The sequence below is a fragment of the Podarcis tiliguerta genome, assembly GCF_965153285.1.
Source record: "Podarcis tiliguerta genome assembly, chromosome: 3".
Classification (NCBI taxonomy): Eukaryota; Metazoa; Chordata; class Lepidosauria; order Squamata; family Lacertidae; genus Podarcis; species Podarcis tiliguerta.
This window is the reverse complement of record NC_139536.1, coordinates 96,306,993-96,334,495: the sequence shown is the minus strand read 5'-3', so window position 1 is coordinate 96,334,495 and position 27,503 is coordinate 96,306,993. Positions and strand designations below refer to the sequence as shown.

The 27,503-nt window shown below is 40.3% G+C and overlaps 1 protein-coding gene across 5 annotated transcripts in view; it reads left to right on the top strand.

Annotated features, from left to right (window-relative positions):
• Positions 1 to 27,503, top strand: part of CSMD1 (CUB and Sushi multiple domains 1) — a 920,428-nt gene that overhangs the window by 632,312 nt on the left and 260,613 nt on the right. For all 5 annotated transcript variants that reach the window (XM_083431289.1, XM_083431288.1, XM_083431290.1 and 2 more), the window contains one exon: positions 3,749 to 3,870. In XM_083431289.1, coding sequence (XP_083287415.1) covers positions 3,749 to 3,870 — 122 coding nt within the window. The remainder of the gene's footprint in view (positions 1 to 3,748; positions 3,871 to 27,503) is intronic.

Genomic DNA, 27,503 nt, shown 5'->3' with positions numbered 1-27,503 from the left:
AGTTATTCACAGATTTGAACATTGGTAACAAGTTCTTGAATGTGGCTGGGGGACTGACTGACAGCAGTGTGATGCATTTAATATAGGTGCAAAATATGTACACCTGGTGCTCTCAACAACTTGGCCACAGCATTCTGCACAGCTGTAGCTTCTGGAACACTTTCAAGGAAAACACCATATAGAATGCATTCTATTACTCCAGGTGTGTGGTCACCAACACACCAGCATCCATATATTATCCATATAGTGAGATGCATCATGCAGTTCTTCAGAGGGAAGATCTGTCTTCTATCAGTCAGTAATTACTGTGTTTCAGTTCTAAGACAATATTCATAATTACAACTGTTACAATATGCCAAAATTTAAAATTAATCCATTCTGACTTTCTTTTAGGCTACACTTGGGGGGGGGGTATCGTTTCTACCATGTAAATCATAGATAAGTACTATTTTACAACTTTGATCTTCACTGAAGGATCACTAACACTTTAAGTAATTAGCTGACTTGATCTAATTCATCCTCTTGGTCTTATAAGGAAACAAACTGCAAGGGAGAATATTGATTCTTGGCTTGAGTTATGCTTTTGATTCTGGCATTTGTGCCAATCTCATTCTAGAGAAGTTAGCCAAAAGCTGCATCAGCTCATTACTTACAGAAATTGAAGCAATATTACTATCTTGCTGTCACCTGAACAAGTGCCACGACTTTGTGTAATTATAGACATGATGCTTTTTCTAATTGAGTATACTTTACAAACAGCACAAAAACATCTATTACAATGCTTCACAGTGTGAGTAGTTGCCAGTTATAAAACTCATGTGAATGAATGAAGCCATGGATAATTTGCCATTTGTTTCGAATTGTCCAATTCATGGATGTTTTAAGAAGCATATGGTGTAGTCCATTGACAGTGTACACTGTACAGCACTGATATAGAATGGATGGCAATCATATCAAGTAGTTCTGTACTAACTTTCACACTGTAATCAATGAGGATTAAGTATGGCAACATAATGCTGGTATCCTTTGTTCAAAATGACTGTACAAAATAAATGAGATTTATCAAGTGGAAACACATGGATGTAAGATTGCTGTTAATTATAACCTTGCAGCCTCATTTGCATAACTGAGACTCCTCACATTTTTATCACCTCATATTTTCAGTTTATGATAATATATGCATTCACATTTAAATAGATCCCAGTTAGGTATCATGTGGGGACGCGGGGAACGCTGTGGTCTAAACCACTGAGCCTACAGCTTGCCAATCAGAAGGTTGGCGGTTCGAATCTCCGCGATGGGGTGAGCTCCCATTTCTCGGTCCCAGCTCCTGCCAATCTAGCAGTTCAAAAACACATCAAAGTGCAAGTAGATAAATAGGTACCGCTCTGGTGGGAAGGTAAACGGCGTTTCCGTGCGCTGCTCTGGTTCGCCAGAAGTGGCTTAGTCATGCTGGCCACATGACCCAGAAAAACTGTATGCGGACAAACGCCGGCTCCCTCAGCCAGTAAAGTGAGATGAGTGCCGCAACCCCAGAGTCGTTCACAACTGTACTTAACTGTTGGGGTCCTTTACCTTTACCTTTTTAGGTATCATTTTAGGTATCATATGATTCGCCATGATGATACACTTTAGGAAATCTGTAAGAGTCACACTTAAACTGGCCTTTGTTAAACGCTTCTCCTTGTTCATTCAAACTCTGTAGTGGAACATTTGCCATAAGTAAAAGCATTGTCCTCAATACACAGATGTATGGACCTAATTTTTTAATGGACTTTCCCTGTAAAATCTCTTAGATGGAGGATTCTCAAATTTTCCACTGCCGGGGAACATTTGAAAAAACTGAAAATTACTGAGGTCCACTTGGTCACAAAATAGGGCAGAGCCAGTCACAAAGTGATGGGCAGAGGTGCAGTTTGGCATGATGAGCTGGTAACCAGTGCCATCATTTTTAATTTAAATCTAATCTCTCTTTGGAAATTGTAAATTCTTTGCCACAGTGATTTCCTTGTGGCAAGGAATTCGTAATTCAGCCTCCCCATTCAAGGCAGAATTTGCTGATCCATTGAAGGTGGCTATTTATTATTTATCTTCCTCCCCACACCTCCATTTTTTAGGCAAGTATTTTTTATTAAGCTGTTGTTTCTCTATCCCTTTCACACAACTCATAGCTTGTTCATGCAAAACTACCAATTTCTTTTATCTGCCCTTCCTGCTCCTTCTACATGCACTTCTTTCCCCCTTTAACAGCTGCCTTCTCATCCCTCCCTCTATGTTTCCATTATGACTAATTATCATTTGGAAAGATCTACCTTTTGTTTCTTATAATGTCCTTCAATGCCTCTAGACCATTCCCCTCCCTGCTCATTGGTCTTCGCTGTCTCCCAGTTATCATTACTGTGTACCACTTTATCTACAACCACACAGGCTCAAACACACAAGCCAGCAATTTAGTTCTCAGTGGTGGTGCTGGCACCGGGTGTGGTCCGGGAGAGCAGGGTAACACTTTCTGTTTCACCTCAACTGGTGAAATGGGACATGCCACCTTGTACTGTTTTATTGTATTTATGTTTCTGTAAAACTCTTAGAGACTTTTAAATATTAAGCAGTTTATAAATGCTTATAGATAAATAAAATTAAAAATAAAAGTTGAAGGCAAAAAGATGAGTAATCTTGTGGTTTTGGAAAAAAGAAATTTGTGCAAATTTTGACATGTGGCCAGGTTATTTTTCAGTATGTGTGTCCTAAAATTTCTTTTTAGAGGGTTTGAACCTGAACAGAGTGAGATGCAATCTCAGTGTATTGTTAGCACATTCACAAGACGTGGATGTGAGAAACAAAAGCAGCTTGTGAACTTAATATTTTCTTTCATGTTTACTTTTTTCTTCTGAAAAACACACACCAATCAGTTAAGTTTTGCCTCCTAATAATGATATATCCCTATTGTACATGAATCCTCCCTGTCTTTTAGGATACTATTTTATTGTTTTTATGATGTATTTTTGTAAAACACTTAGATAGTCTTAAATATTAAACAGTTTAGAAATGCTTTTAAATAAATGTCTCACCACGTAGACGAAAACTTGCTCAGTTTGTGCATTTAATTAAAATCTATGCAAGCTTCTGAAATACTCCATATTTATAACCAGGCATAGGTTTCCAAGCAGGGATAATATAAATACATTTGGGTTGTGCTGTATTACATATTGTCCTTAGATTGTTCTGAAAATGAAGCATCATTGCAACAATAATATAGCAATGAATGGAGAAGATGTGGAATATGTGCAACAAGCAAACACACACACACACACACACACACACACACACCAGCCTCACCCAACCAAATGTTCTCAGATGTTCTTGGACTGCATTTCCCATAATCCTTGACCTTTGGCCATGCTGGCTGGGGCTGATGATAGTTGTATCCCGAAACATCTGGCAACCACTATTTTGAGGAAATTGAAGTACTCATTCATTGTACAAAATCATCCCCATCACCTAATAGTTTTGAAAACAAACAAAAATCTGTGTGAAGTGCATGCATTTTGCTATCCACTGTTTCAGTGCCACTGGAATCAGTATGAATTTTGCCACTGCTGTCAATGTTATTAAGAGGTACGGTGTACCCCTGCACTTGGTAGGTGGTGGCAATCGGTTTTCTTCTTTTAATTTTCTTTGCCAATTTCCCTTGAAATAAATCTCCATGTCTGAAGCTTACCCACTAATTTGATGCTTTTTATGCTTCTAGCTAGAACATGTGGTTCCAACCTCCGTGGACCAAGTGGTATCATCACATCGCCCAATTATCCCGTTCAGTATGAGGACAATGCACATTGTGTGTGGGTTATAACAACACTTGATCCAGGAAAGGTATGCTTCCTCACTTTGTAGGCTTTCGAATGATTACATAGAGTTAATTGAGACTTGCTTGCTTTTTTTAAAAAGAACATTTCTTCTTCTTTTTTTTAAAAAAGCATGCTCTAATTTATTGTCCGCTAGTTTTCACTTTGATAAACTACAGCAGTGTAAGTGGCATTTGAACAGTATTGACTGCAAATAACATTACGGGCAGATTGTGTGGGTTTGCTATCAAATCCAATATAATAATAAAATACAGAGGGGGGTGGAATATCTTTATTCATTGTTTTGTTCATTATTTCTGTCTCTTGTGAGGCATGGTAATAATGGAAATTAAAGTTAGTATTTTGTATTTTCCATTCCAGTACTTTTTGGTCCTAATATCAAAATGTATAATGAACTTGAATAATTGGTTTCAACACCCCAAAGTCTAACTGGTTTGCATGCAATAGCAGACATTTTGGTTCATTAAGATGGCTAAAATAATTTAATAATCAGTATTATTTATTTTTACTGAGTCCGTCTGTAGGAAGCGATTTGTTTTAAGATCATGGTTTTATGATAAATAAGATGGAAGGATCTGAATCCATAAGGGCGGAATATAAATAACTGAAATAAATAAATAATATGTTCGTTAAACTCGCATGTGTGACACAATATAAGAGAAAAATTTCTGCAAGATCAAAGTTCTAAAGAGACAAAGGTGATATAATTTCAGTTATTCATAAAATTAGTGTAAGGTTTCCACTGTAATTAAATGTTTTTTAAATAATAATTTTCATTTCAAATTGGATCATTCATCAAGTGTGTTGCCAATCAAGGGAGTAGTAAAGTTGTGACAAGGTGGGGAATATAATGTCATGCTCATATGTTTGCTGCTTCTGTAGAATTATTTAGAATATCAGCACTTGTTCTCAGTAAATGTTTTTCATTTTGCTTTATTTCTCATCTCTCCTGTGGTGTCACAGAGATAGGTTTTGGAATGTATGTCTGTCAATTCAAGAAGTTGTCACATGTGGGAAGTAAGGACTAGAAGTGTGGTTTCAAAACTCGTTTCCCCTATAGATCACTTGACAAATTCTGATTAAAAGGCGAAAGTTTTATATGATCTGAAGAGAAGCCAGAGTATGACTTGACAAATTATGAGAATTTCAGTGGAATGAATGTTTGTTTGTTTTTTTTTCTGCATAACTCACATTTTAATAACTGTAGCAATGCCTCTTGGATGTTCCTTTTCTTGTGAGCAAAGTTCTGTGAAGTTGGGTATAACATTTGCCATATGAAGGCTCAGGTCAAATTCAGGATTCATGCGCCTTCTGTATTTGGATGTATGGTGGTTATCCTTTCCGCAGACCGCACAAATGAACGTTGTGAATCACCAGTAGTTTCAGCAGATCGCAGTTTGCAAACCGTTTACTAGGCAAAAAAAGAGGATTGAAACCAATGAAGATGTATCTGTTTGTTTTTTTGCTGAGCATGCAAGTCTACCATGTTTGGCAGGCAAGGAATTTGCCGCTTTCCATGTGACTCCAAAATGGAGATCACTCTGCGGGGAGCATATTCTTGTCCCAATGTTCGAAAAACTGTGATGGAAGAGTCATCACCTCTATGCAAGGCACCACTATCCTCTTGTTCCCTCAGTGTGGCCTTTGCCTAGTTGTTCATTTGCAGGACTGAGTAGGGGTTTTTTTAGGGGTTCCCTGATTGGTAGACCCCTCTTTTTTTCATCTATTCCATGCTGTGCATCTTAGGCTGTAATTTGGCTGATTGACTTTGGCTGTGGCTGGCAAGACATGTGTACAGGAAATCACAGGTGTGCTGAGGGGCACCTGTAAGGTGAGGGATGGTTCCAACCCATGTCAGTGCTGACTGGCTAGAGGTGCATTACAACTTGGACACCCCTTCAGGCTATTGGACATACCTCAATGAATGCCAACTGATGGGGTGGGGCTGCCCCCTTGGCTCCTCTTCAGGATCGGGCAATGCAGGAGTAAGCTCAGTCAACTGGCTGCCTGGTAGATCTGCCCTTTCACAGTGATTGGGCAGTTTGTTAGTTGGCTTAATTTACACTGCCTACACTATTAAGTAGTTCTTTCTCTGCCTCTTGCAGATTTGTTATTAATCAAGCTATGACTCTTTAAGCCCATTCTGGTTGTCACACATGTTTATTGCAGTAGGGAAAGGGCAATCTGTTTATCGCTGCATTGTATGGCTTTTAGCATTACCTTTGTCTCTTGCAATACATTTCCCCATCTCAGTTTTACCCATATCCTGGTTAATTCCTCTGTTTGTTTCAAGCTTCCGTCGTTCATCTTTCCCAGCACTCTACTTTCTTAGTAAAATGGGAAATCTGCTGTACTTTGTTGAGATGAGAAACCTATTTCAAAAATAGTCCCTAGTGTGCTGCAAGTGTATCAAGCTGAAAAGGGGAACAAAAAATCTAATAAAAATTGGCAGTTTCATAACATGAAAGACAACTTGATTCACTTCTGAATGAGGTTAGAGGACTATTATCTTTTCATTGTCCTTGAAGTACCATTCCTGTATATTTGGTAGAAGGTTTGCTGGACCAGGCACTGTGAGCCTGGGCCATCAGGGCATGGGGTGTGCAAAGGAAAAAAGAATAAGACCAATAGCATGGGATCAAATGGCCACAACTTTGTTGATTGGCATTGGATGTGTATCTTCAATCACCCAACCTGTCTGCTGGGTGATTATTCCTTTAGGGCTGATCCTAGGTTTTAGGATTACCCTATGATGCAAATCAATTCTAGGTAATCCCTCCAGGACACCATATTGGGAAGTTTTATGGCCCAAAAAAACTTAGCATAAAATACCCGTTTGGGCATTGGACAGAATACATCCTCCTGGACCCGTTTAACAAGGGATCCTGAAAAACTGAACAATGTACTAGACGTACACTACTCTGAGCCACCCCTTTTTCAGACTGAGAGTCCAACCCAGTGTCCTTTTCCGCCAATAAGTTGTGGCAGTTGCTATGAGGTTGGCAAAACCTCCTGAATAGGCCCAATTTGTCTGCAGATAAAACTCCTTCCTGGCCTCGAATACAGTGACCGAATACTTCCATAGTAAGGTCTATCACACGTCTCACCCATTTCCATTCAAAATGGCAAAACTTTTGGGTGGGAGGGACAAACGTCCAATGTGTTAACTACACTGCTGAGTGTGAGTGGATCCCTTACACTCAGCTTCAAAGCATATTTCCAAGATTACGCTTGCCTTCAGGGTGATAGAAAACTGTGTCCTGCCTGCCACCATTTCCCAATCTAAAGCAGTATTCAACATCTAATTCTGGGGTATTAGAGATATTGTTTCAATTTTTCATATAATTTTGCAGAGACCCTACTGTCTTTATTAAATCCAATAAAACTATGTGGCTCAAGTGTAAAAATGAAGGAACATGAAATCTGACACCCCCCCCCCCCAAGATAACACCCTCTTGGAGAAAATAAATTCCTCAAAGGTCATGGGGGGGAACTATGTTTACATAATTTCCAAAAAAGCATTTAGTAAGATTACCTTGCATTACAAGATTGGGAGAAAGGAATGAATATTCAGAAACCTGGCATCAATTGGCCTTTATCCTGAATGGTCATCTTGTGTTCTTACTCCTATACAAATCAGCAGAGCCAACTAGGATTTCTCTTCTATGCTTCATTAAGCATCTGCTACCTTTTCCAAAGGCATTATCTCTTTCCGTTTAATTGTAATGAGCTTTTCAAGTTTGTTCTCTACCTGTTTGGAAGTATTTCCTTTTAATGCTCTGCTTATTTTGAAGGCTTGCTACCTTACCTTGGGGCCTACTAATGTATCTGCTGATCACAACCCTACTGAGCCGTTTCTTGAGCGTTCTGCTGCTCACAAATAGTTTCTTTGCAGTGGTGTTTATTTCCTGATGGCTTCATCTAGGCCATGCTGCAGGTGTTTTAATTTGTAGCTAATTCCTAAGATAGTTTAGCCTTCACTCCTTTGTGCTTTGTTTCTCGCTTTTTAATATTTGCCATCTTTGGATAATTTCCAGAAGCCCAACTTCATTTGTCGCTACTCTGGGTTTTTTGCTCAGTATTTGTGCTATACTTCGAGTTTGCTTCAAACACGTCCTTTCCCCCCTACTGTTTTGGTTCCCTCTTCCTACTCTAACTGAAGGAGTCCTGCTGCTTTCACTATTCCATGCAAACTTTACTAACTACTGGGACTCTACTTTTCAGTCCATAGGAGGGCCAGGTGTGGTGTCATTTCTGGCAGTGATTCTGAGTGTAGTACATTACTCTCCTGACTGGTTAGAGACTATGGGATTGTTGCAGCTGCTGTGGGATAGAGTGATTCTTGGCTTAATGATCTGTTAAATAAAGGTGTGCCCTATTTGCAGCTTTGCCTGAAATCTTTGCCTGCTGTAGCATAAACCATGTATGCCAAGCAAATTCTGGGGCTTCTAACAAAAGTTTATGTGTTACTCCTGCAAATAGAAAACAGTTCACTTGCTGTTCCTATAAAGCAAAATAAGGCCTGCAAGCCACATTCTGTCACACATCAACACCTCAAGAAGTCTCAGACTGAGGGCCCTGGTTCAGTTCCCGAAACTGGTATGTAGAGCACAACCCATATTTGTCACTGCACAACAGGTTTGACTGGAAGAGATTGGAAATTTGTTTTACCATCCTTGTTTTAGCAACAGTTAGTGCTGCTTCACACACCAAACTGGAGGTTTAAGTATGTTGTTTGAATGGATTTATGAAGTTTTACATGTGACAATTGTGGAAAAACGAAACAGGGAATAATAGTGGATTGCAAGCTCAGTCATATGATAACATTGTAAATATGGGCTGAGCTGTGACCTGGCTCTATGATGAGGCTATCATATTACCTCTCTCTACAGTGGACAGATCTACTCAAGTTACAGTTACATAAGCTCTGTACAGATCCCCTCAGCCATGTTGTCATGACTTCCTCATATACATATATGCAGCAAGTTACACTTTAGTCAGATCAGCAGATGTCTTATACACAAGCTTCATTCTAGTTCCTAGTCAGGAATGGCTTTCTTATGATAGTTTGGTAACATGTGAATTGGCTTTTGGAAAGCCACCTTTGAGCCTTTGAGAACTACTTAAGCATCTTCATTAGAAGAGTGTAATAATATAGACAAGTATTATTTGGGTGTGTGTGTGTGTGTGCAGACATAGTCCAATGAAGTAATGGATGGAATACTGTCAGTAGGCCTGAAAGATACACAAACAGCAAACACACAAATATGTATATGGAAAATTTAAAGATATGAGGCCTCTCACCATGAATTTCTGGCTTAACCCATTTCTGTGAATTGTTAATCAGCTGGTTTTTTTAGCTATCAATACTTTAACACAGTCTTCCTCAACCTCGGCCCTCTAAATGTTTTTGGCCTACATCTCCCATGATCCCTAGCTAGCAGGACCAGTGGTCAGGGATGCTGGGAATTGTAGTCTCAAAACATCTGGAGTGTCGAGGTTGATGAAGCCTGCTTTAACAAATGGGGGGGGGGGTTGCATGTCCCAACTTTCCAAAGTCAACTTTATGTTTGTTTTGTAATGTATTTTCAGGTTGTTGGCTTATTTTAAGCCACACTGAGACATCCCTTGGGGTCAGAAAGGCAGAATAAATTTAAAAATAAATATACACAACTGGATCCAGAAGAGCATACAGGGCTGGTGGGAAGCTGACAATATCCTGACTTTCCTCCTGGCACTTCAGCCCCTCCAAACGCCTAAGGTTTGAGCACCCTGTTGAATGGAGCGAGCTATTCTGCAGAGGACTGAGAGGGAAGGAGAATGCCCCCAAATCAATTAAAGGCAACTACTGTGAGCTCCCTTCAATACACCTTAAAGCAGCCCATGAGGACTGACTATGCATATCAGGCATGGAATGTTGGCTAACTGTTCCTGGAGTGGTAGTAAATAGGATGGGGGGGGGACATGGAGTGGGCAAAGGCAGAGAATAAGGAGGTGTTGTTTGCTGGCAACCTGAAGATGAGCGCTCCACGCTGCAGGTGGAATGCACATTATATGTAGCATGAACAAGTGGATACTGGCAACTGTATTTATATGCCTGTGACAATTTTTGCCAGCATATCTGAATTTTCTGACATTCACAGAATTCACTTGGGATTATCTAAATTCACCAAATTTCAGCATCCACTGTAGCATAGCTGGCAGTGGAACTTGGTAGTATAACTTAAAAAAGAAAAGAAAAGAGTATCCCCCTCTCCTTAAATAAGTTTCTCATAAATTATATCAGTACCAACATTTTAAAAAGAGTTTGTGATATCAGATGATTCTGTGTGCATTTGCACTGAAAATGTTTCGTTCTGTGAAGCAGCTTTTTGCCTCTGGTATCAGAAGTACCTTGGAGATATATTTTATTCTAGGTATTTGTCTTCCACACAGGAAAAACAGAAGAAAATGTGTGCCAAGTCATATTCTCTGTGTCTATATTAATGTAAGGATTTCCATAACTCATGCATATTCACCTCTGACTATGGGCAAAGATTTGTTTCCAGTCAGTTTAAATTAGTTGGGATAATCGGTTTCAGTTTTTCTTCAGGATACTGTCTGCATTCTGATAAACAGCACTCCGATTATGTTAATCTTTCCTACTCTTTATTTTAGGTCATATGATAATGCAACAATCAAGGGAAATTTGTGTACATTTAGTTCTTAATAATATTAGTAATGATTATAGTAATATTGTGCATTGATTGTGGAGAGCTGTCTGGCTTCAAATAAAAAAAACAAAACATTGTTAGCCTCAATAATATTGAACAGAAAAGGGAAAAAAGTATCAAAATAGATCAAAGACAATTATTTTTTAAAAACCCTGATAGTAAAATAATTCATAACTCATTAAGGGGGTCAGAAAAATTTGGTTACGCTTTCTGCCTTCGGTGGCAAGGGGGCAATTTTGCCTCACTCCTGAGAATAGGGCAATTAACATGTGGCACTGCAGACTTTGTTGGGTCCAGCTCCCATCAGCTTCAGCCAATATGGCCAATGGTCAGTGCTCATTCCCGGCACGTGGAGGCAAATAGGGCACATGGGCCATTCGGTAGAGCATGAGTTCTCTTGAATCCTTTCATATATTTATGCTGACTTTGGGCAGAGTTGCATTTCAATATATAATCAGTGGAAGTTTATTTATTTTAAATGCAAGTCAAACCCTCCATGCCTATGACAAGATTTTCCCTCCATGCCTATGACAGGTAATGACAGCCATGCTCAAATATTGGGATGAAAAAAAGATGCCACCCACATACATTTATATGAAACCTAGTTTCTTTTGCATTGTTTACATGCAAGGCAAACAATTTTGTGCCTAGTAGAGAGCCTTGGGGCAGGCCATCTGTCTCTTTCTGATTCTGCCACTCGCATGCAGTCTGAAACTGCCATTGCATCGCCTGGGTTTCAGAATGTTAGCAACCTAGCATGACATGATTTTAGACAGGCTTCATAAGAGACCAAGATGCCAGACAGTTTCACACATCGGTGCCAAGTCGAAACAGGTTAGCTGCAGATGTTAAGGATTTCTTTCTCCTTTCCCCCCTCCTGCCATCCATTTGAGGAAATTCTTACTGAAAAGTGAAATTATGTATTGGAGAATCCAGTTCCATGCATTCCATGCCCTGGAAATGGATTATTATGCCTTGAGAGGGGGTGAAGGGGGGGGGGATATAACTAGTAGAACAGCCTTCACTACCCTGGAACCCTCCAGATGTTTTGGATTACCACTCCCATCAGCCTGGCTGGAGTAGAATATAATAAAACATTTTAAAAAAACAACAACAAAAACAACAACTTTGTACCTATTTATTCATTTTATGGCCAGTAACTCCCTGGGTTTCTTAGTATCTGTTGGTTCATAGAGGACAGCTTAGACTGCTATGGGGAGGTATTATACAGACATCTGCAGCTTCCTCAGCCGTGTGTGTGTTATTTATTGACCTTATATCCCACTCTTCCAGTGATCTTGGGGTTGCCAGGAGACTGGCACTAAACAAGACTAATGCTTCTTGGTATACACACCAGTTCTTTTTGCAAAAGTGGCATCTAGATTTCTGACCAAATTTTAGCACTGATGCCAGAGCAGTAACAGGAAGCAGAAGTAGCTGATAGAATTGACACCAGGAGTATCCAATATGGTGCCCTTATATCAGGTGTCATTGGACTACAGTTTCCATTATTATATAAACGTGAGTCCCACCGCTCAGAGAGACTTAGTTCTAACATGCAAAGGATCAGAGTGCAAAATAGCCATTTGTTGTTGAGAATATAAGGTTCACACTAAATTAATTAAGCTTATTTCCCATTAAAACCAAACCAGCTTAGCCTGGATGCAAACTGTAATTGAACAACAGCAGCACTTTTCACATGGCAATTCAGTGTACAACCTATGAAGGAGGAATGAGAATGTGTCTGTTGGTGCCGTCCTCAATCTTCCCATGTATAACTGATTTGAACCACAGAACATGCATACGGTCAAGCTGTGCCTACAAGCTCTACCCTGCAAAAAATGTTGGCTACAGATTGAATAGACACTTGACCACAGGCTTTGTGCAGAATATCCCCAGTCAAAACACAGGGGATGGATTCAGCAGATAGTCTGGTAACCCTCTCCATGTGTGCTGATTTCACATAAATTGTTGTGTGAAAGGGGCAGGTAACAGTAACACTATTTGCATAGGAAATAAAAATAAAAATTGAAAGTACTCCTTTGAATTTGCAAGTACAGTAATTGTACTCACTGATTGATTTTTTTTTTACATTCATAAAAAAAAATTCAACAGTATGGTAAGCAGTGCACATTCTGCTTGATCTATTGATATACTTGCTCTACAACTGTGCTCCTTTGGGTTCTTTCTAGATGTCATAAGATCACAATCAAATTTAGTTTTGTTAGCAATAATTATTATATATAGGTCATCCTTGATTGTTTCTGTAGTCCCCCCCACTGTTGATTGAAATGAGAACTGTTATTAAGTTACACCTACAGACAAAAAGAGGGAAGTCTAGTCTATTAATTGTATTTGTGTAATGAATACATAGTTCTGCATGGTGCCGTTTCAAAATCAGATTAATGATATGGCAGTTTGGACCAGCTTAAGCCTGAAATATCTGCTACATATTCAGAGGAAAATGGATGTGTGATGATGTCATCAGTCTACTAGAGGAAAGGGCACCATACATTTTCATAGTGCTACATAGCATTTAAAATCATAGAATCATATAATTGTAGAGTTGGAAGGGACCCCAATGGTCATCTAGTCCAACCCCTTGCAATATTATTTGTGTGTTTTTCCCCCCTCTGGGGAATATGTTAATGTATTTCACCATATGCATTATTCAATAACAGACTGATCCCAGGGCAGAGATGCTTTGCTCTCATTTCTTCCCATGTAATGGGGGGGGGGGGCAAGAAGTGAGACACTGGACTCAGCTATATTAGCAAAGAAAACGTACTTTATATGCGTTGTTTATGCATTCTAACACTGTGACACCAGATGGCAGTGTGGAGTTCCATTTTTGCCAACCCAATTTCTCATACAAAGTTTGCAACACGTTTAACTGAAACATTTCTAGATCCAGCCACTTTGTAGCGCGGGCCTTGTTAGAATGTAGGCTTTCCCTGGTTGGCTTGAAACAAAGTATTAAAAACACAATGAATAAAATTTAAAAATTAGCTGTAGATGGCCTTGCTTAGAGGCAGCATAATATAATTTACTTGGAAAACCTGGATGAGTTATAAATAATAATAATAATCAAGGACAATAAAGCAGCCACCAGGCAATCTTCTGTGATGAGGTTGTTCCAAAGCAGAGATCCACCGTTACTAAAAAAGTCATCTCCTTTATCACCCATCTCATTTCATTTGGTGAGTGCACCCTTAGCAGAGATGCCAAAGAGATTCTTTATGTTCAGGCAGGCATTTTGTAGGAGTAAGTGATCTTTCAGGCACCATAGTGCTAAGCTCTTTGGGTCTTTATAGTTTACAACCAGTACTCTAAATTGAGCCCGGAAATGGACTAGGCAAAACTAACCCATAAAAAGCACAGTGGTTGGGTTGTTGCTGTTTAGTCGTGTCCAACTCTTCGTGACCCCATGGAGCAGAGCACGCCAGACACTCCTGTCTTCCACTGCCTCCCGCAGTTTGGTCAAACTCATGCTGGTAGCTTCGAGAACACTGTCCAACCATCTCGTCCTCTGTCGTCCCCTTCTCCTTGTGCCCTCAATCTTTCCCTACATCAGGGTCTTTTCCAGGCAGTCTTCTCTTCTCTTCTCATGAGGTGGCCAAAGTATTGGAGCCTCAGCTTCAGGATCCATCCTTCCAGTGAGCACTCAGGGCTGATTGGTTGGGTTAGAGTCAGACATTATTTCAGCACTGTCCTAAAGAACTTTGTTCTGTATTTCTCCCCTTTGAATTTATTGTAAACAATGCACATTATTGTATGTCAAAAAATGTATACAAAATATTGGATAAGATTATCATGATTGTATTCAGTTTCTCTAAGTAAGCTAAGACTCAAGTGTGGAGAGAATAGCTGTTAAGGGTTTCTTAGTGAAAACATACTCTGTGTGGGTTCACAAATGCCCTCTTTTCCCCTGCTATAAATTCAGCTATTCTGTGGTGCAGCCTAATCACTGAAAAATTAAATGGCTTCTGATGCTGAACTCTCGTGCAAATTAAGTACTGAATAATTCTGATCCTATTTTTATGTTATAATTCTCTTACCATTATGTTTTCTTAAATGGACACCCTTTCACTAGGTGTGTTCAAATCCTTGAATCAGATCAAATACATGCTTGCTATAGCACAAGTATCCTCAGTCATTTTCTCTCCTGTTATTAACTTTTACATGGAGTACAAAACATCTGAATTTAGCCCTCGGTTCTGGAGTTGTTCTAAGGTTTTATCTGTAGAAGATGCTAAATTGCTAAGCAGAGGACTCAATTAGAATATTTTTTTGTTTCCAAATACTTATTAACATGACATCTGGTATGGTTTTAACTAGAAGAAATGATTATGCTAAACAGCATCAGGACCTATTCTGAATACAAGGCTTTAGGAAAATTTAAATATTTTTGGTTGAAATACACAGCTGTGGTAGCAGTGAAAAATTTACTGTCCACTTCTATACCCTGTTCATTTCCAGTTACTCTACAGTTTTACCCTTCCACTCCTCTAGTGATGCTTTGCACTTCCCATAATTTTCTTTCAGGTATCTGCCACTATCCATGAAACATACAATCCACATCACTATCCCTATTCTCTAAAGCTACTTGTGTTGCTGAGCATTAGAGAAAACTGGCAGGCAATAATGGCCAGCAGATAATTCTAAAAAGGAAGATGGGAAGCAAAGGCTAACATTTAGAGCACAACATCCAACTGATTCTAGTAGCACACTAATTATTATTATTATTATTATTATTATTATTATTATTATTGCAGGAATTCTGTAAATTTGGCATCAGTGTGGAAACAACCCCCCCCCCCCCAATGACTCACACCAGAAATTATTGGCAGCACCTTGTTTAATGAATTATCTTGGGTACATTGTTAAATACCATATTTTTCCGTTTATAAGACACCCCCTATTTTGGGGGAATCAGATTTAAGAAAATGGGGGGAGATGGCCCCGTGTATAAAACGCCCCCTAATTTTTGACATCATTTTTTAGGGGGAAAAACCTAGTCTTATACACGGAAAAATACGGTAAATAAACAAACATTTGTTTAAAAGTGAAAATACACTTGGGAACATAATGGGTCAAGCAAGACATGCCACATCACAGCAAGAGGGCAGTCATAAGACTGAAGAGAATAAACATTGGCACTGCCACCTGGGAATAAAAGAAAAGGGAAAATATGTGCTTCGGAAGTTATCATGATGGTTATGTCTGAAATGGTGATACCGTTCTTTGAACAGGGAGCGATTCTGTTGGCTCAACAGGCAGGAAAGTGCAAAACCCAAAATATGCTCCGTCTGGGAGGGGCAGATTAGGTAGTTTTTAGTAGGAATTCACAAAGAGTGACTTACTCAAGTTTCCCTAGTTCCAGCCACCTCTAATCAAGGAAGCTGGAAAGAAACCATAGTAAGGGCAAAAAGCAAGCATCTGGAATGATCATTTGAATGGAATCCCATTTGCCTGAGGGGAAAAAAGTAAGGGAATAGGCCAGAGGAAAAGAAAACTTCCCTGAAAATAAAATAACTAGCATACCTAGGAGAAAGGATGTTACATCTCTCTGCTGTGAAGCTATTGATGTAAGGGGTCACTGAAAACCGATCACCCAGCTGAAGCCGTTCTGTCCATTTAACCACTTCATTCTGCTGTTTATATAGACCAGGTCTTAAAAGTCTCAGAATCATACTCTGTAAGTACACCAGTGACTGAAATGAAGTCCACAGCAGCTAATGCAATGCATGAGCAACATCGCGCGGGTCAAGGAGGCCTATATAAGTCTCAAAATGAATAACTATAAGCTGTTGATAAGCACGGAGAGCAACATATTGCTGTAGGTTTTCTAACACAGGCTGGTTTAGGTAAATGTTAGTCCTATCCAATTACAGTGTCAGAGACGCATTAAGTAGAATAATGTGTTCATTCTCAGCCAATCTGTCTCTGACAGATGTAGATAAATTGCAGTGGTGCCATTAATTAGCAATAATGACTAGGTAGTTGAACAGATTTAATCCTGAAAAAGATTTGGTTGTAAAAACAAAGTGATATAAAACTAAAGAGCAGATCAAGTATCGTCCCATTCCACAAGACAATACTGAGCAGGGCTCATTCAAGTTTCCATTGTTTCTCGCTCTCTCAAGCCTGAACTACATTTGGGACTGAATTGGAACTAGATGTGGGATTTATTGCCTTAGCTTTACTAGTTATAATGTGGATACTTCTGTCCCAAGTTACAACTTTCCCTTTGCACTACAGTGTCTGTTGCATTATGGAACTGTGGCTTTTTCATCACGATACCTCAGGCCACTCTAAATTTTAAATGGTGGGGGGAAATGGTATACTGTTATACCATTCCAAATTTTGTAAATGCAAAACTCCTGTGATTTTCCAACTTAATGGGGTTGCTAGCAGATTTTTTTTCTTCTGGAAACAACGAACTAGATTCCACTAGATTTCCAGAAGTGGCTTTTATGCCATGTGAATTGTTGACAATGGAATACTAGACTGATATTACTGGGTATAGAAAATTTATTAATTTTTTGTTTAAAGTTATGGATTATTTTTATTGAAATGTTTTTAAATGCCGTTTGCATATGACCTTGAATATTTTTTTTAAAAAAGATTAACAGTGTGTATGTAAAATAATTTGCTCATTAGTTAGTTCTGGTGCATTGTGAGCATACACAATTTGGCTATATATAGTGTTCATTTGACTCTTTCATTATAAAAATTTAAGCTATTACACTGCTCTATTCCATTAAGGCTTAAAATATGTATGTCATTTGTACATTAGGAAGATGAATGGAAGGAACTTAGTAATACTTTATGAGTACTCAGAAAGCACAACAAATGATATAGAGATTGAAGCACATGTTGTTGTGTTGCTAAGATTGTTATTGTGCAGCAGTAGAGATGGCCTACATAATCCATTCTCCCCATAGTAGCTCTCTGAACAGAGAGAGGGAAACAAAAGGTTAAAAGGCAGAAGGCTGCCTGAACATGCAGCCACATTTATTAAGAGGTGCAAAAGAGAACAGTCTGAACATAGAAAAAGAAATTGAAGAAAGACAAAAATGATGTAGAAGAGAAGGGTGAAGAAAGGATTCATGACCCAATAAGTTCAGGTAACATGTAGAGTCACTGATTAGGGATGGATGGATCAATCTTTTTCCAGTCCTCTTTCCATTTTCAACATGTTCATTCATAAGTCTGTTCTGTTCCTTGCAGTATTCGTTGGTGAATATTTTATTTTAAAATAGTATCATGGAAAATGTGTGCTTAAAAACACTTCTTTGCAATAAGATATTAAAATATATTTACAATCTCTATGTATCAATTTGTAAACACATTTTATATATATAAAAAAGCAAAATGGTAATGTCTTTTTGTATTATTATCTTTTGGAACAAAAAAATGTTTTGCAAGATTCAGACAAATGCAAAACCTGAAGGACAGTTGCCTTCCAAAGGATGTATTAGTCCAGAGGGCAGTGATCAGGTCAGTTCACTTAAAAAAGCAGACTAAATAAATTTATCTTCCATCTCTAGTCACTGCTCCTGTATATGTGAAGATGCAGTGGGTGACCCTTCAATTGTTATAAATTAAACTTCCTGTCAGAATAAAGATCAGCATATTTTTTCACCCAAATGTGCATTGATGTGGAAGCAAAGGACTTCACATTATCTGATATTTAGGAAGGGCTCAAATAATAGGTTCATATGTCCTTGAAGGTAAAGTATTAAAATGTGGTTCATTGAGGAGGGCAAATTAAGATTACATCCTGCATCCTACCAAATTTATAGCAATTTAGGGCATCCCCAAAATGTGAACCAATCTAATTCACCTTACAGTCATGGCAATGACAACATGGTCATCATCAGGCGCTATGAGGTACCATACTTCGGCAGTGCAATCGTGTGCTCTTAACAGGGTTTTGGGTGGGGAAATCAGCGGCATACATGTAAAATAGTTAATTCAAAGTTGGGAAGGGAAAAGAAGTCATTTGCAGTGGACCAGCCTGGCCTAGTGCTCCTGAACTCGCTTGAGACCAAAATGCAATACTAGTCACGATGTAGTTTTGGTGCGCAAAAAGGGTACACCCACATCCACACCCACCCACACATAAAGTAAAGTACATATTTACGTATGTACAAAGTATATACTGTATTTTATGGATGGAAGCATTGAAAAGTTCATGAAAAGGTGGGTACAAAGCAGGTACTATTTAAATGCTGACCTACTGTGCATTATTTCAGAAGATGTGAATAAAACAGGATGGAATGGATGGTATGATTGAGTACCAGTAAGAAGGTGAACTTAAAACTACTTAGTTCATCCTCAGAAGGAAGAACATTTCGCCCCCGAGGTTTCTAAACCCAGAGTTCCCTCCAGCTTCTGCCAGCTATGAATAACATTTAAATCAGCCTTAGTTTGATTTATGAGAAAATTATAACTTAACAGTGTGGGCCTTACAATGTGGAAAAAGGAAGAGAGAGTAATGTGGTGTACCAAGCTACTAAGATTAGTTAAGTTATGTTAGTGTTGGTTGTATTCAGACCCATCTTTCAACTATTGATATTTGCCGTAGAGCCTAAATTCAGTATTTCAGTATGCGTTTCCCCCCACCCGTACCTCACAGTCCCTAGCAAATACAATACAGAATGGGTTGTAAGGTTCCTCAACATCCTCCGCCTGCAGCAATCATCTCTGCATTACACCCGTCATTTATTTAACAGGCAGTTTTTATCCCTGCTCTCTTCTCTTGCTCGGGTGCATGAAGAAAGAGGCTCAAATAGGTTCCTAATAGTTCTTTCATAAAAGGGGCGGCAGGGGTGCTGAGCCGGCGGATTGTCTCACAGTTTCCCCCTGTGGTTAAATCACATTGTCTGTGATTAATTTGATGTTCAATACTTAAGAGTTTCTGGGCTGATGCTTAATCAGACTAGTCATATATGAGGCACTGCTGTGTCACAGTAACCTAATGGGGAAGCTGGGCAAACACACATAAACGGAATATATAAGATCTACAGTTTGGTGTGGTGTGTTGAAATTTAGTGAGCAACAGACAAATGTATAAATTGGGATTTTGTTTCCTATTTTCCAATTTAGACACCTACTATTGGCATATTTCAAGGCTCTTTTAATAGGATTTCAAGATGGCGGGTACAAATCATAGAATTGTAGAGTTGGAAGGGACAAAGTGGGTCATTTATTCTAGTCCAACCCCTTGCAATGCAGGAATATTTTGCCAAACATGGGGCTTGAACCCACAACCCTAAGGTTAAGAGTCTCGTACCCTACCAACTTAGCTAAATGAAAGTGAATGATATATAGTTTGTGATGACAGAACATTAGACAGTAAAAATTATATGCCTGGTAATGTTGACTGTTATAGCTTTTTAGCTATGCAGTAAAAATATTAATATAAAAAGAATGTGTTTCTGTGCACAGAAGCAAGTCAGCTGTATCCTGTGACATATAGCCTACCTATTAATATGTCTTGACAAACAGTTATTCAAATAAAGTACAGCTGAATATATTTGAATGGACTGTGGGGACATGAACTACTTTGGATAAACAGAAGTGCAGTTTGCTCATACATTTACATGGATGGAGTAACTTGGGGGATTATCTGTAGACTTGGATAACCAGAATGTTTTTGATATGCATAATTTGGCTAAGGGGAATTCTAGTGTATTGTCAGTCCCAATGCCCTGAAGTCCAGCTTCCAAGCATTATCATGCAAATGATATTTTTTTGAAAATTATATATTGTAAATGGAAAGCGGAAATTCTTATGATTCCCCCCCTTAAAATCTTGTGGTGTTGTTGTTCATTTAAAAAACAACAACAACCTTTATATTAAAAAGTCCACAATGCAACTGCATGAGTTGATAGTCAAGAACACAACTATGCCTGCATAAAAACAGGAAAGGGCAAGATTTTATTTATTTATTTATTGCAGTTATATTGCTGGTGACATTTCCTAATAAGTATTATTATCATAATTATTTTACCTTTCCATCCAGCAAGTCAGCAGCAAAAGCGAGTTTCAAAATACTTAATAGACAGAAGTAACAGTGTGTTCTGGATTAAAGCTGTATTTCAATGCATTAATATTAATACTTCCAATTTGGAAGTGATCTCTTTTGAAATGCTTCTTGTATGCATTTTGTGTTTGTACTACATACATATTAAGAAGAGTTTCATGGTATGTGTTACTTATCTGATTTTGAGGAATGAATAAATTGCATAGAACAATCTCCAAAACCCTTTGAGGTACTGGAGACATTTAGTAACAGAAACAGTATCAACAACTACTTGACAGCCACTTTGCAGCATCTAAGCATCTTTATTATAGCTGAACAGTTTATAACAGAAATCCCAAATACTAGGCTATATCTTTTATCTGCAATGTGGGAGAGAGGGAAACCTACCACCACATATAAAAAACAAAAAATTGAGGGGTGGCAAAATGGATTCACAAACTTCTCTGTGTGGGGCAGAGGAGGGTTTGGCTTACTTTACTGTTGTTGTTTAGTTGTGTCCGACTCTTCTGACCCCATAGACCAGAGCACGCCAGGCACTCCTGTCTTCCACTGCTTCCCGCAGTTTGGTCAAACTCATGCTGGTAGCTTCGAGAACACTGTCCAACCATCTCGTCCTCTGTCGTCCCCTTCTCCTTGTGCCCTCAGTCTTTCCCAACATCAGGGTCTTTTCCAGGGAGTCTTCCCCTCTCATGAGGTGGCCAAAGTATTGGAGCCTCAGCTTCAGGATCTATCCTTCCAGTGAGCACTTAGGGCTGATTTCCTTAAGAATGGATAGGTTTGATCTTCTTGCAGTCCATGGGACTCTCAAGTGTCCCTCCAGCACCATAATGAAAAAGCATAGATCCTTCGGCGATCAGCCTTCTTTATGGTCCAGCTCTCACTTCCATACATCAAAGTACTTTATTAAAAAGTACTAAAACAAGCCACTTATGTGGCCACATGCAGAAAGCAGAGGATACGCTGAAATCTCACAACTCTGCCATGTTTCTTGCTGAGAACATGTTGGAATGCACATTCTAACCCACCCACCCCCAGCAGGAAGTTTTGGAGGATTAGGAGACCCAGCACCTGTTGTGCAAAGCAGCATAAGGTTCATTTTTAAGGGCAGAAAGGGGGAGAAATTGTTGGTACCTTGTGGCCAATCCACCTCCCCAATACTGTAAAACTTAATGGAGTTTCTCCCACCACCCTGAACAGAGCAGAATTTATCTCCTCCTCTCATAGGGAATTAATGTCCCTCCACAAAAATGGAGCAAAATCCAGCTCAGCTTCCCTGCACAACTTACTAGGCCCACTAATCCCCTCCATGTGGTCCAGGGGGCCATTTCAGTCAAGCCACCCCACCTTCTCTAAATTTGATGTCATTTTCTTGACATTAGGTGTGGGGCAGATGAAAACCCAGCTCAGCTGATTGGCAGTACCTATAAAGCCCTCTTGCAAAGCACTATGCAAAGTGCTGGTATTCAGAAGATCCAGTAATGTCAGCTGACTGACATTTTAAAGCACCTTTTTAAAGCACTGTGTAAAACAGCATTTTGAAAGGGACTTCTGTAGACTCATGGGCAAAAATATCACCTGTCATCAGGTGATTGACAGGCTGGAGGCTCTATCAAACTTGGCCCTCAAGGTGCATTGCAGTTCCATTGTGGACCTTTTAATATATATATATTTAAAAAACAACAACAACAACTATGATACTTATGTTCACACTTCATCCTGCTTTAATTATTGTTCTGAGTTGCTTTTCCCAATGTTTGCACATTAGTGCCCCTAGAGATGACAATATCGTGCTATTTTGCAAGAAAAGTGGAACCCCCCCCCCCAAAAAAAAACCCCTAGAACATCTGTGGTGTGAAATGTTACAGTATTTCAGCAGGAAATTACTGGACATGCACCAATAGGAATCTAAGCATTTGTTATGTCTGCCCTGAAATTTTTCTGGGCGTGAACCATGCTGAAAGTGGAACTGTGCATAATTTCATCATGAATGTATACTTAAAAGTATGTCTGTCTATGATCACATCTGTCTATGATCTCAACATCTCACATGATTGTAACATGTGGATAACTAAAAATGTACAAATACTCTAGTACAAATAAGAACTGTAAACAAAATGAAACAAAATGAAGGGGTTTGTTTGTTTGTTTGTTTGTTTGTTTTAAAGCTCCGGTGGGAAGGTAAACGGCGTGTCCGTGCGCTGCTCTGGTTCGCCAGAAGCGGCTTACCTTTTAGCACCAGTATAGTGAGATAGTGCCCTAAAAAGCACACTGCTGTGTTCTGTAGTTCTCTCTGTATCCAAATAATTTCAAGGTCTGGCTAAAACGAGTCTTATATAACCACGTTTATATATACTAAAGAGCATATACATCACTCGCATGCTGAGTTGTGTGGGACCATTTAGCTACATTTTCAGGTTTCTGTTGAATGAAAGAAAGTGTAATTACCAAAACTGAATGTAAACCTTAGAGAAATGAGGAGATCACATAGTATTTATCGTAACAGTTTTCAATTCAAACCACCAAAGTCATGAGCTATGTTTCCGCTCCAGTTTTCTTCCCTTGTGTATGGCATTAGCTATTATACTGAAGGGCAAGAGCGAGGCAATCATCTCTAAGCTGCTGCATTATCAAGAGAGTGCTAGGTGTGCTCAGTGACCTCGAGTTAGCAAAAGAATCAATTTAAAAGGGGTGTAATTACACAGTAACTAAGCATTTTAAATGCATAAATACACATGTTACAAAACAAATTGGTTTTCTGAGGTAGTTTTTAATTATACACATAATAGCTGACCAGCAATTCCACACAGTAGTTTTCAGGTGCATCTCTGTATTTGAGTTCAATCAGCTGAGGGGCAATAGGTAACACCAGTTGAAATTGAGATACATCACTGGAACAAATCTTTCCAGAGCTTTTTCCACTGGTAAGTACGATCGCTCCAATTGGAGAACAGCCTTTACCAAAGGACTTTGAAGAAGCGTGAACTTGGGGCGAAAAGGAGAAAGAAACTAAGAGGAAGGCATGTTTGGCTAACCCCCACTGTGATCAACTCCCGACCGGAAACCTATGTCCCCACTATGGAAGGACGTGTTGATCCAGAATTGGCATGCACAGTCATTTACTGACTCACTGTTAAGATAATCATACTCGGCTACGAGTGATCGCCAAGGAAGAGGACACAACCACTAAAATGGGGTGGACCTGGGGAAAGGACATAGGTGAAACAGGGTTGGAGTGGTCCTAAGCAGTGTCCTATACTTCCCAGACCACAGACACATCCTCGTCAATGGCACAACTTTACAACAGCCATATGCCTAATGCGAGGAATTTCCCTCCCATTGACTGCAGAGGGAGAGAAAAAAAATACTACTCCTAGATCAGCAACTGCCCTGTCTTGTCATAGCAAACCATAGGATAGGCAGTGACTCAATCATAGCGCACCATTGCTGGTATATAAACCAAACCCAAAGAGATAACTCTTACGTCATTGTAAGCAGTGTGCAACTTGATATCCTGGGCCCCATGGTATCAGTGCAGAGGCATCTTACCCATAGAGCCTAGTGGCGCAGAGTGCCAGGGCACCAAGTTCTGGAGGGCGCCAGGGAAGAGGTGGAGGCTGGATGCGGCGCCTCCCACCATCAGCTCGCCTCCCTCACCTGCCTCTGCCATGCCACGCCGAAGCAGCGCCACGCTCGGAGCCTCTGTCTGCCATGGCCACTGCGGCATGAAGCATCTAGCCTCCACCTCTTCCCCGCTGGAGGAGCCGTCCTCCAGCTACTGCCAGCCCTGCCAGCAGCGCCAAAATGGAGGGTGGGGGCGGAGGGAGTTTTGCACCATGGCGCCGGATATGCTTAAGACGGCCCTGCTCAGGGGTTCACATGGATAAAATGGTAAAATGTCACTTTGTACCCAAACAAAGCACTTTGTCCAACGAGCTTGCCTTCACAACTCACCCAGCAACATGAGCACATTTCTAATGCTTTACTTCCTAGAACCCTAACAGGTACCTTGCCCTAGTACTGCAGATTCAAGCACACCATTGCACTCCACCACTGAGAGTACCACAACTGAACAACATTACACAGGTAAGCAAGAGATGGGGGAATGCATCCTACATAGTATAACTGCTGCAAATGTCTCCCCCCCCCCCCATTTATGATCTGCGATTGTTGTCTTGTGTGAAATGGCATTGCTGTAACGCCTTTCCACAACCCCAACAGTGGGGAACAGCATCTTCCAACACGTGGGAGATACTAATCCCTGCACACAGGTAGGTTCTCCATTGGCAAAGGCCACACACTCCTCTCTATTGCAACTGTTGGCCAAAGACTCTCAAAGCCAATCACTCTTAACTTGCAGGACCAGAGCGCTGAGCACAGAGCACAACAAGCTGCCATCACACGCACAGAGTTCCACTGCAACCACCAAACAAACAAAGGTATGTATACTTACAGTCACTGAAGAGGCTGAGGTATGAACACTGACTCTTTCTCACATTCCCTTACCAAGGCCTATAGTGCCTCAAGGCTCAGCAGCTATGTCCTCCATCTGCTAGCTAATGCTTGTGTCTCCTCTTGCCTTTCCTAGCCCACTCTGAGAGAAGTACAGGATTCAGCCCATGTCCTGCTCCACGCAGACCAGGAGGGAAGTCCCACATCAATCACTAGCAGTGACCAAGATATTCCTGGCTGTTTCTCTGTCGGATTGACAACCTACTTGCTCCAAGAAGGTTTATCCATGACATGAAGGCCAAGTGTTTCAGCCACAAGGGACGCAGCCACAGGAGTCTTACGGGGATGACTCGCTGACAACTTCACAACCACTTTCCCTTTCAGGCAGCACTCCATCCTGCTGTTCAATAAAGGCTTTGACTTTTCCCCATGTGTTGTGCCTTTCCTACTAGAGACTAATAGATCGGGACCCCTTTCTCCCACTGTAATAGGATCTGATTTCAGCTCTCCTCCAAATAGGCCTCTCATTGGGGAGACTCAGCGCAGCAAACTAGATAGGCTTAAGGTTAGTGGCCTCTTTTCCCTCTGCTCAGTTTCCATGGACTGTGAGGAGAAAGACCTCTCAGGGCACACAAATGGGATGGCTGCTGCAGCCAAGAGTGTATTAGGCAGTCAGTTGGGGGTAATGGGGAAAAGGAAAGGCAGACAGTGACAAGGGAAGTTGATTCTGGAGAGGGATGATGAGTCCTGCTGGGATGCTGCCCAGCAGAACTGGCCTATCAGGCAACATAGAAAGGTGGGATTGGTCACATAGTTGCAAGGAAGAGGATGTTGGCCAGAAAGCTGGTTGGCCTATGCAGGAGCCAGATGATTTTGTTTGCCAGTCATGAAAAAGAGAGTGACAGTACTTTTCCACTTTTCCCCGATGGGACTCAACCTCCCATTGCCTGCCTCACTGACCCACACCCTGTGAACTGAGCCCCGGACAGTTCTGCAGTTTCAGTGTGCCTGTGGCTTCTCTTGATGTCCATTGTAGTCCCTTCCTTCTCAGTCTTGGTATTTTTCTCCCTTAGTGGATCTTGAACCTTTATCTGGATATGCTTTCTGCAGCTGTCCTGCTGAGGGAGGAATATGGCTGCTCTGTGCTGCAACCTCTCCTTCCTTCCTTCCTTCCTTCCTTCCTTCCTTCCTTCCTTCCTTCCTTCCTTCCTTCAAAATGCTCCAAAATGCCGTGTTGATTTTTTGTGTTGTGCTCTAGAATAGTGCTTGTAATGTGGCTGGAAACCTTGACTGTAGGGGTGTCTGTGTTTGACAGTGGTGCAGTTCTTTCTGGGACTGATTAAGTGAAGGGCACTTTGGTGCAAGGGTGTGCGCGGAGGATATGTTCATTGCGTTCTTCTGTGCATGGACAGCATGTGATTGGTGGCTTTGGTGAGGTTTTCAGGGATTCTGGGGGTGCTTGCCATTTTTGTAATTTCTGGTTGTCTGTTTATCCTCTTTCCTGGGCTGAACATGCAGCAGATACAGCAACCATTTCATTGGTGTCATGGCAGTGTATCTGTCCCTTTGTTGCAATATGACTGTCGGATTGCTGTTAATTCACTAGAAATACAGCCATTCAGTTTTATGGACTGTTCACAGTCGATCCAGGTGCAGGTAGGGTTTTTTTGTAGATCACATTGTTGAAGTATTTTAGCAGATCGTTACACGCCACCCCAATCTCTGAGCAGTGTGAGATTCCAGGGGTTCCAGGCATTTACACAGTGTTTGTGTTTCCTTTGAGAATGAGGCACAGCAAAGACTGGTGTCAAATTGTGTTGGTCTGCTGCAAAAAGCTGACCAGACGAATTCCTCACCATCTCTAATTGCATTTTGCAGTTGTATCAGAGAAATTGAATGTTCCCAGTGAAATATGGGAGATGCTCTGCAACTGATGGAACTATCATTAGACCCTATAATAGCTGGAAAATGACCTATCTCAAAATTTAGAAATTATAGATGCTATGTACAGTATGTGATGGATTCATTGGTTTGACTCATGTAGCTCTTGCTTATGATAGCCTTGATAATATGAATGTGTTTGAAGGAGTAGCTTCTAAAAATGGGGACATTCTGACACTAATGCCAATAGTATGTATCCTTCAAAAATATTTCATCTTCCTCTCTTCCACCAGACTTGAAGTTCTCTATTTGTCCTTGAACATTAACTGAATACAGAATGGATGGTATAGCTTCACAGGCAAATGAAATATGGATAGGCTAAAAAGTTCCACTGAATTACACACTGAGCCTTGTACAACAACATACGTTCTTAAAATGACTACAGAGTTCTAATTCACTCAGGTTGCTCGGGGAACATTACAAATCACAATAGTGGTCGCTGTACAACACAGGAAATGTAGCAATATATTCATTCCAAAGTAA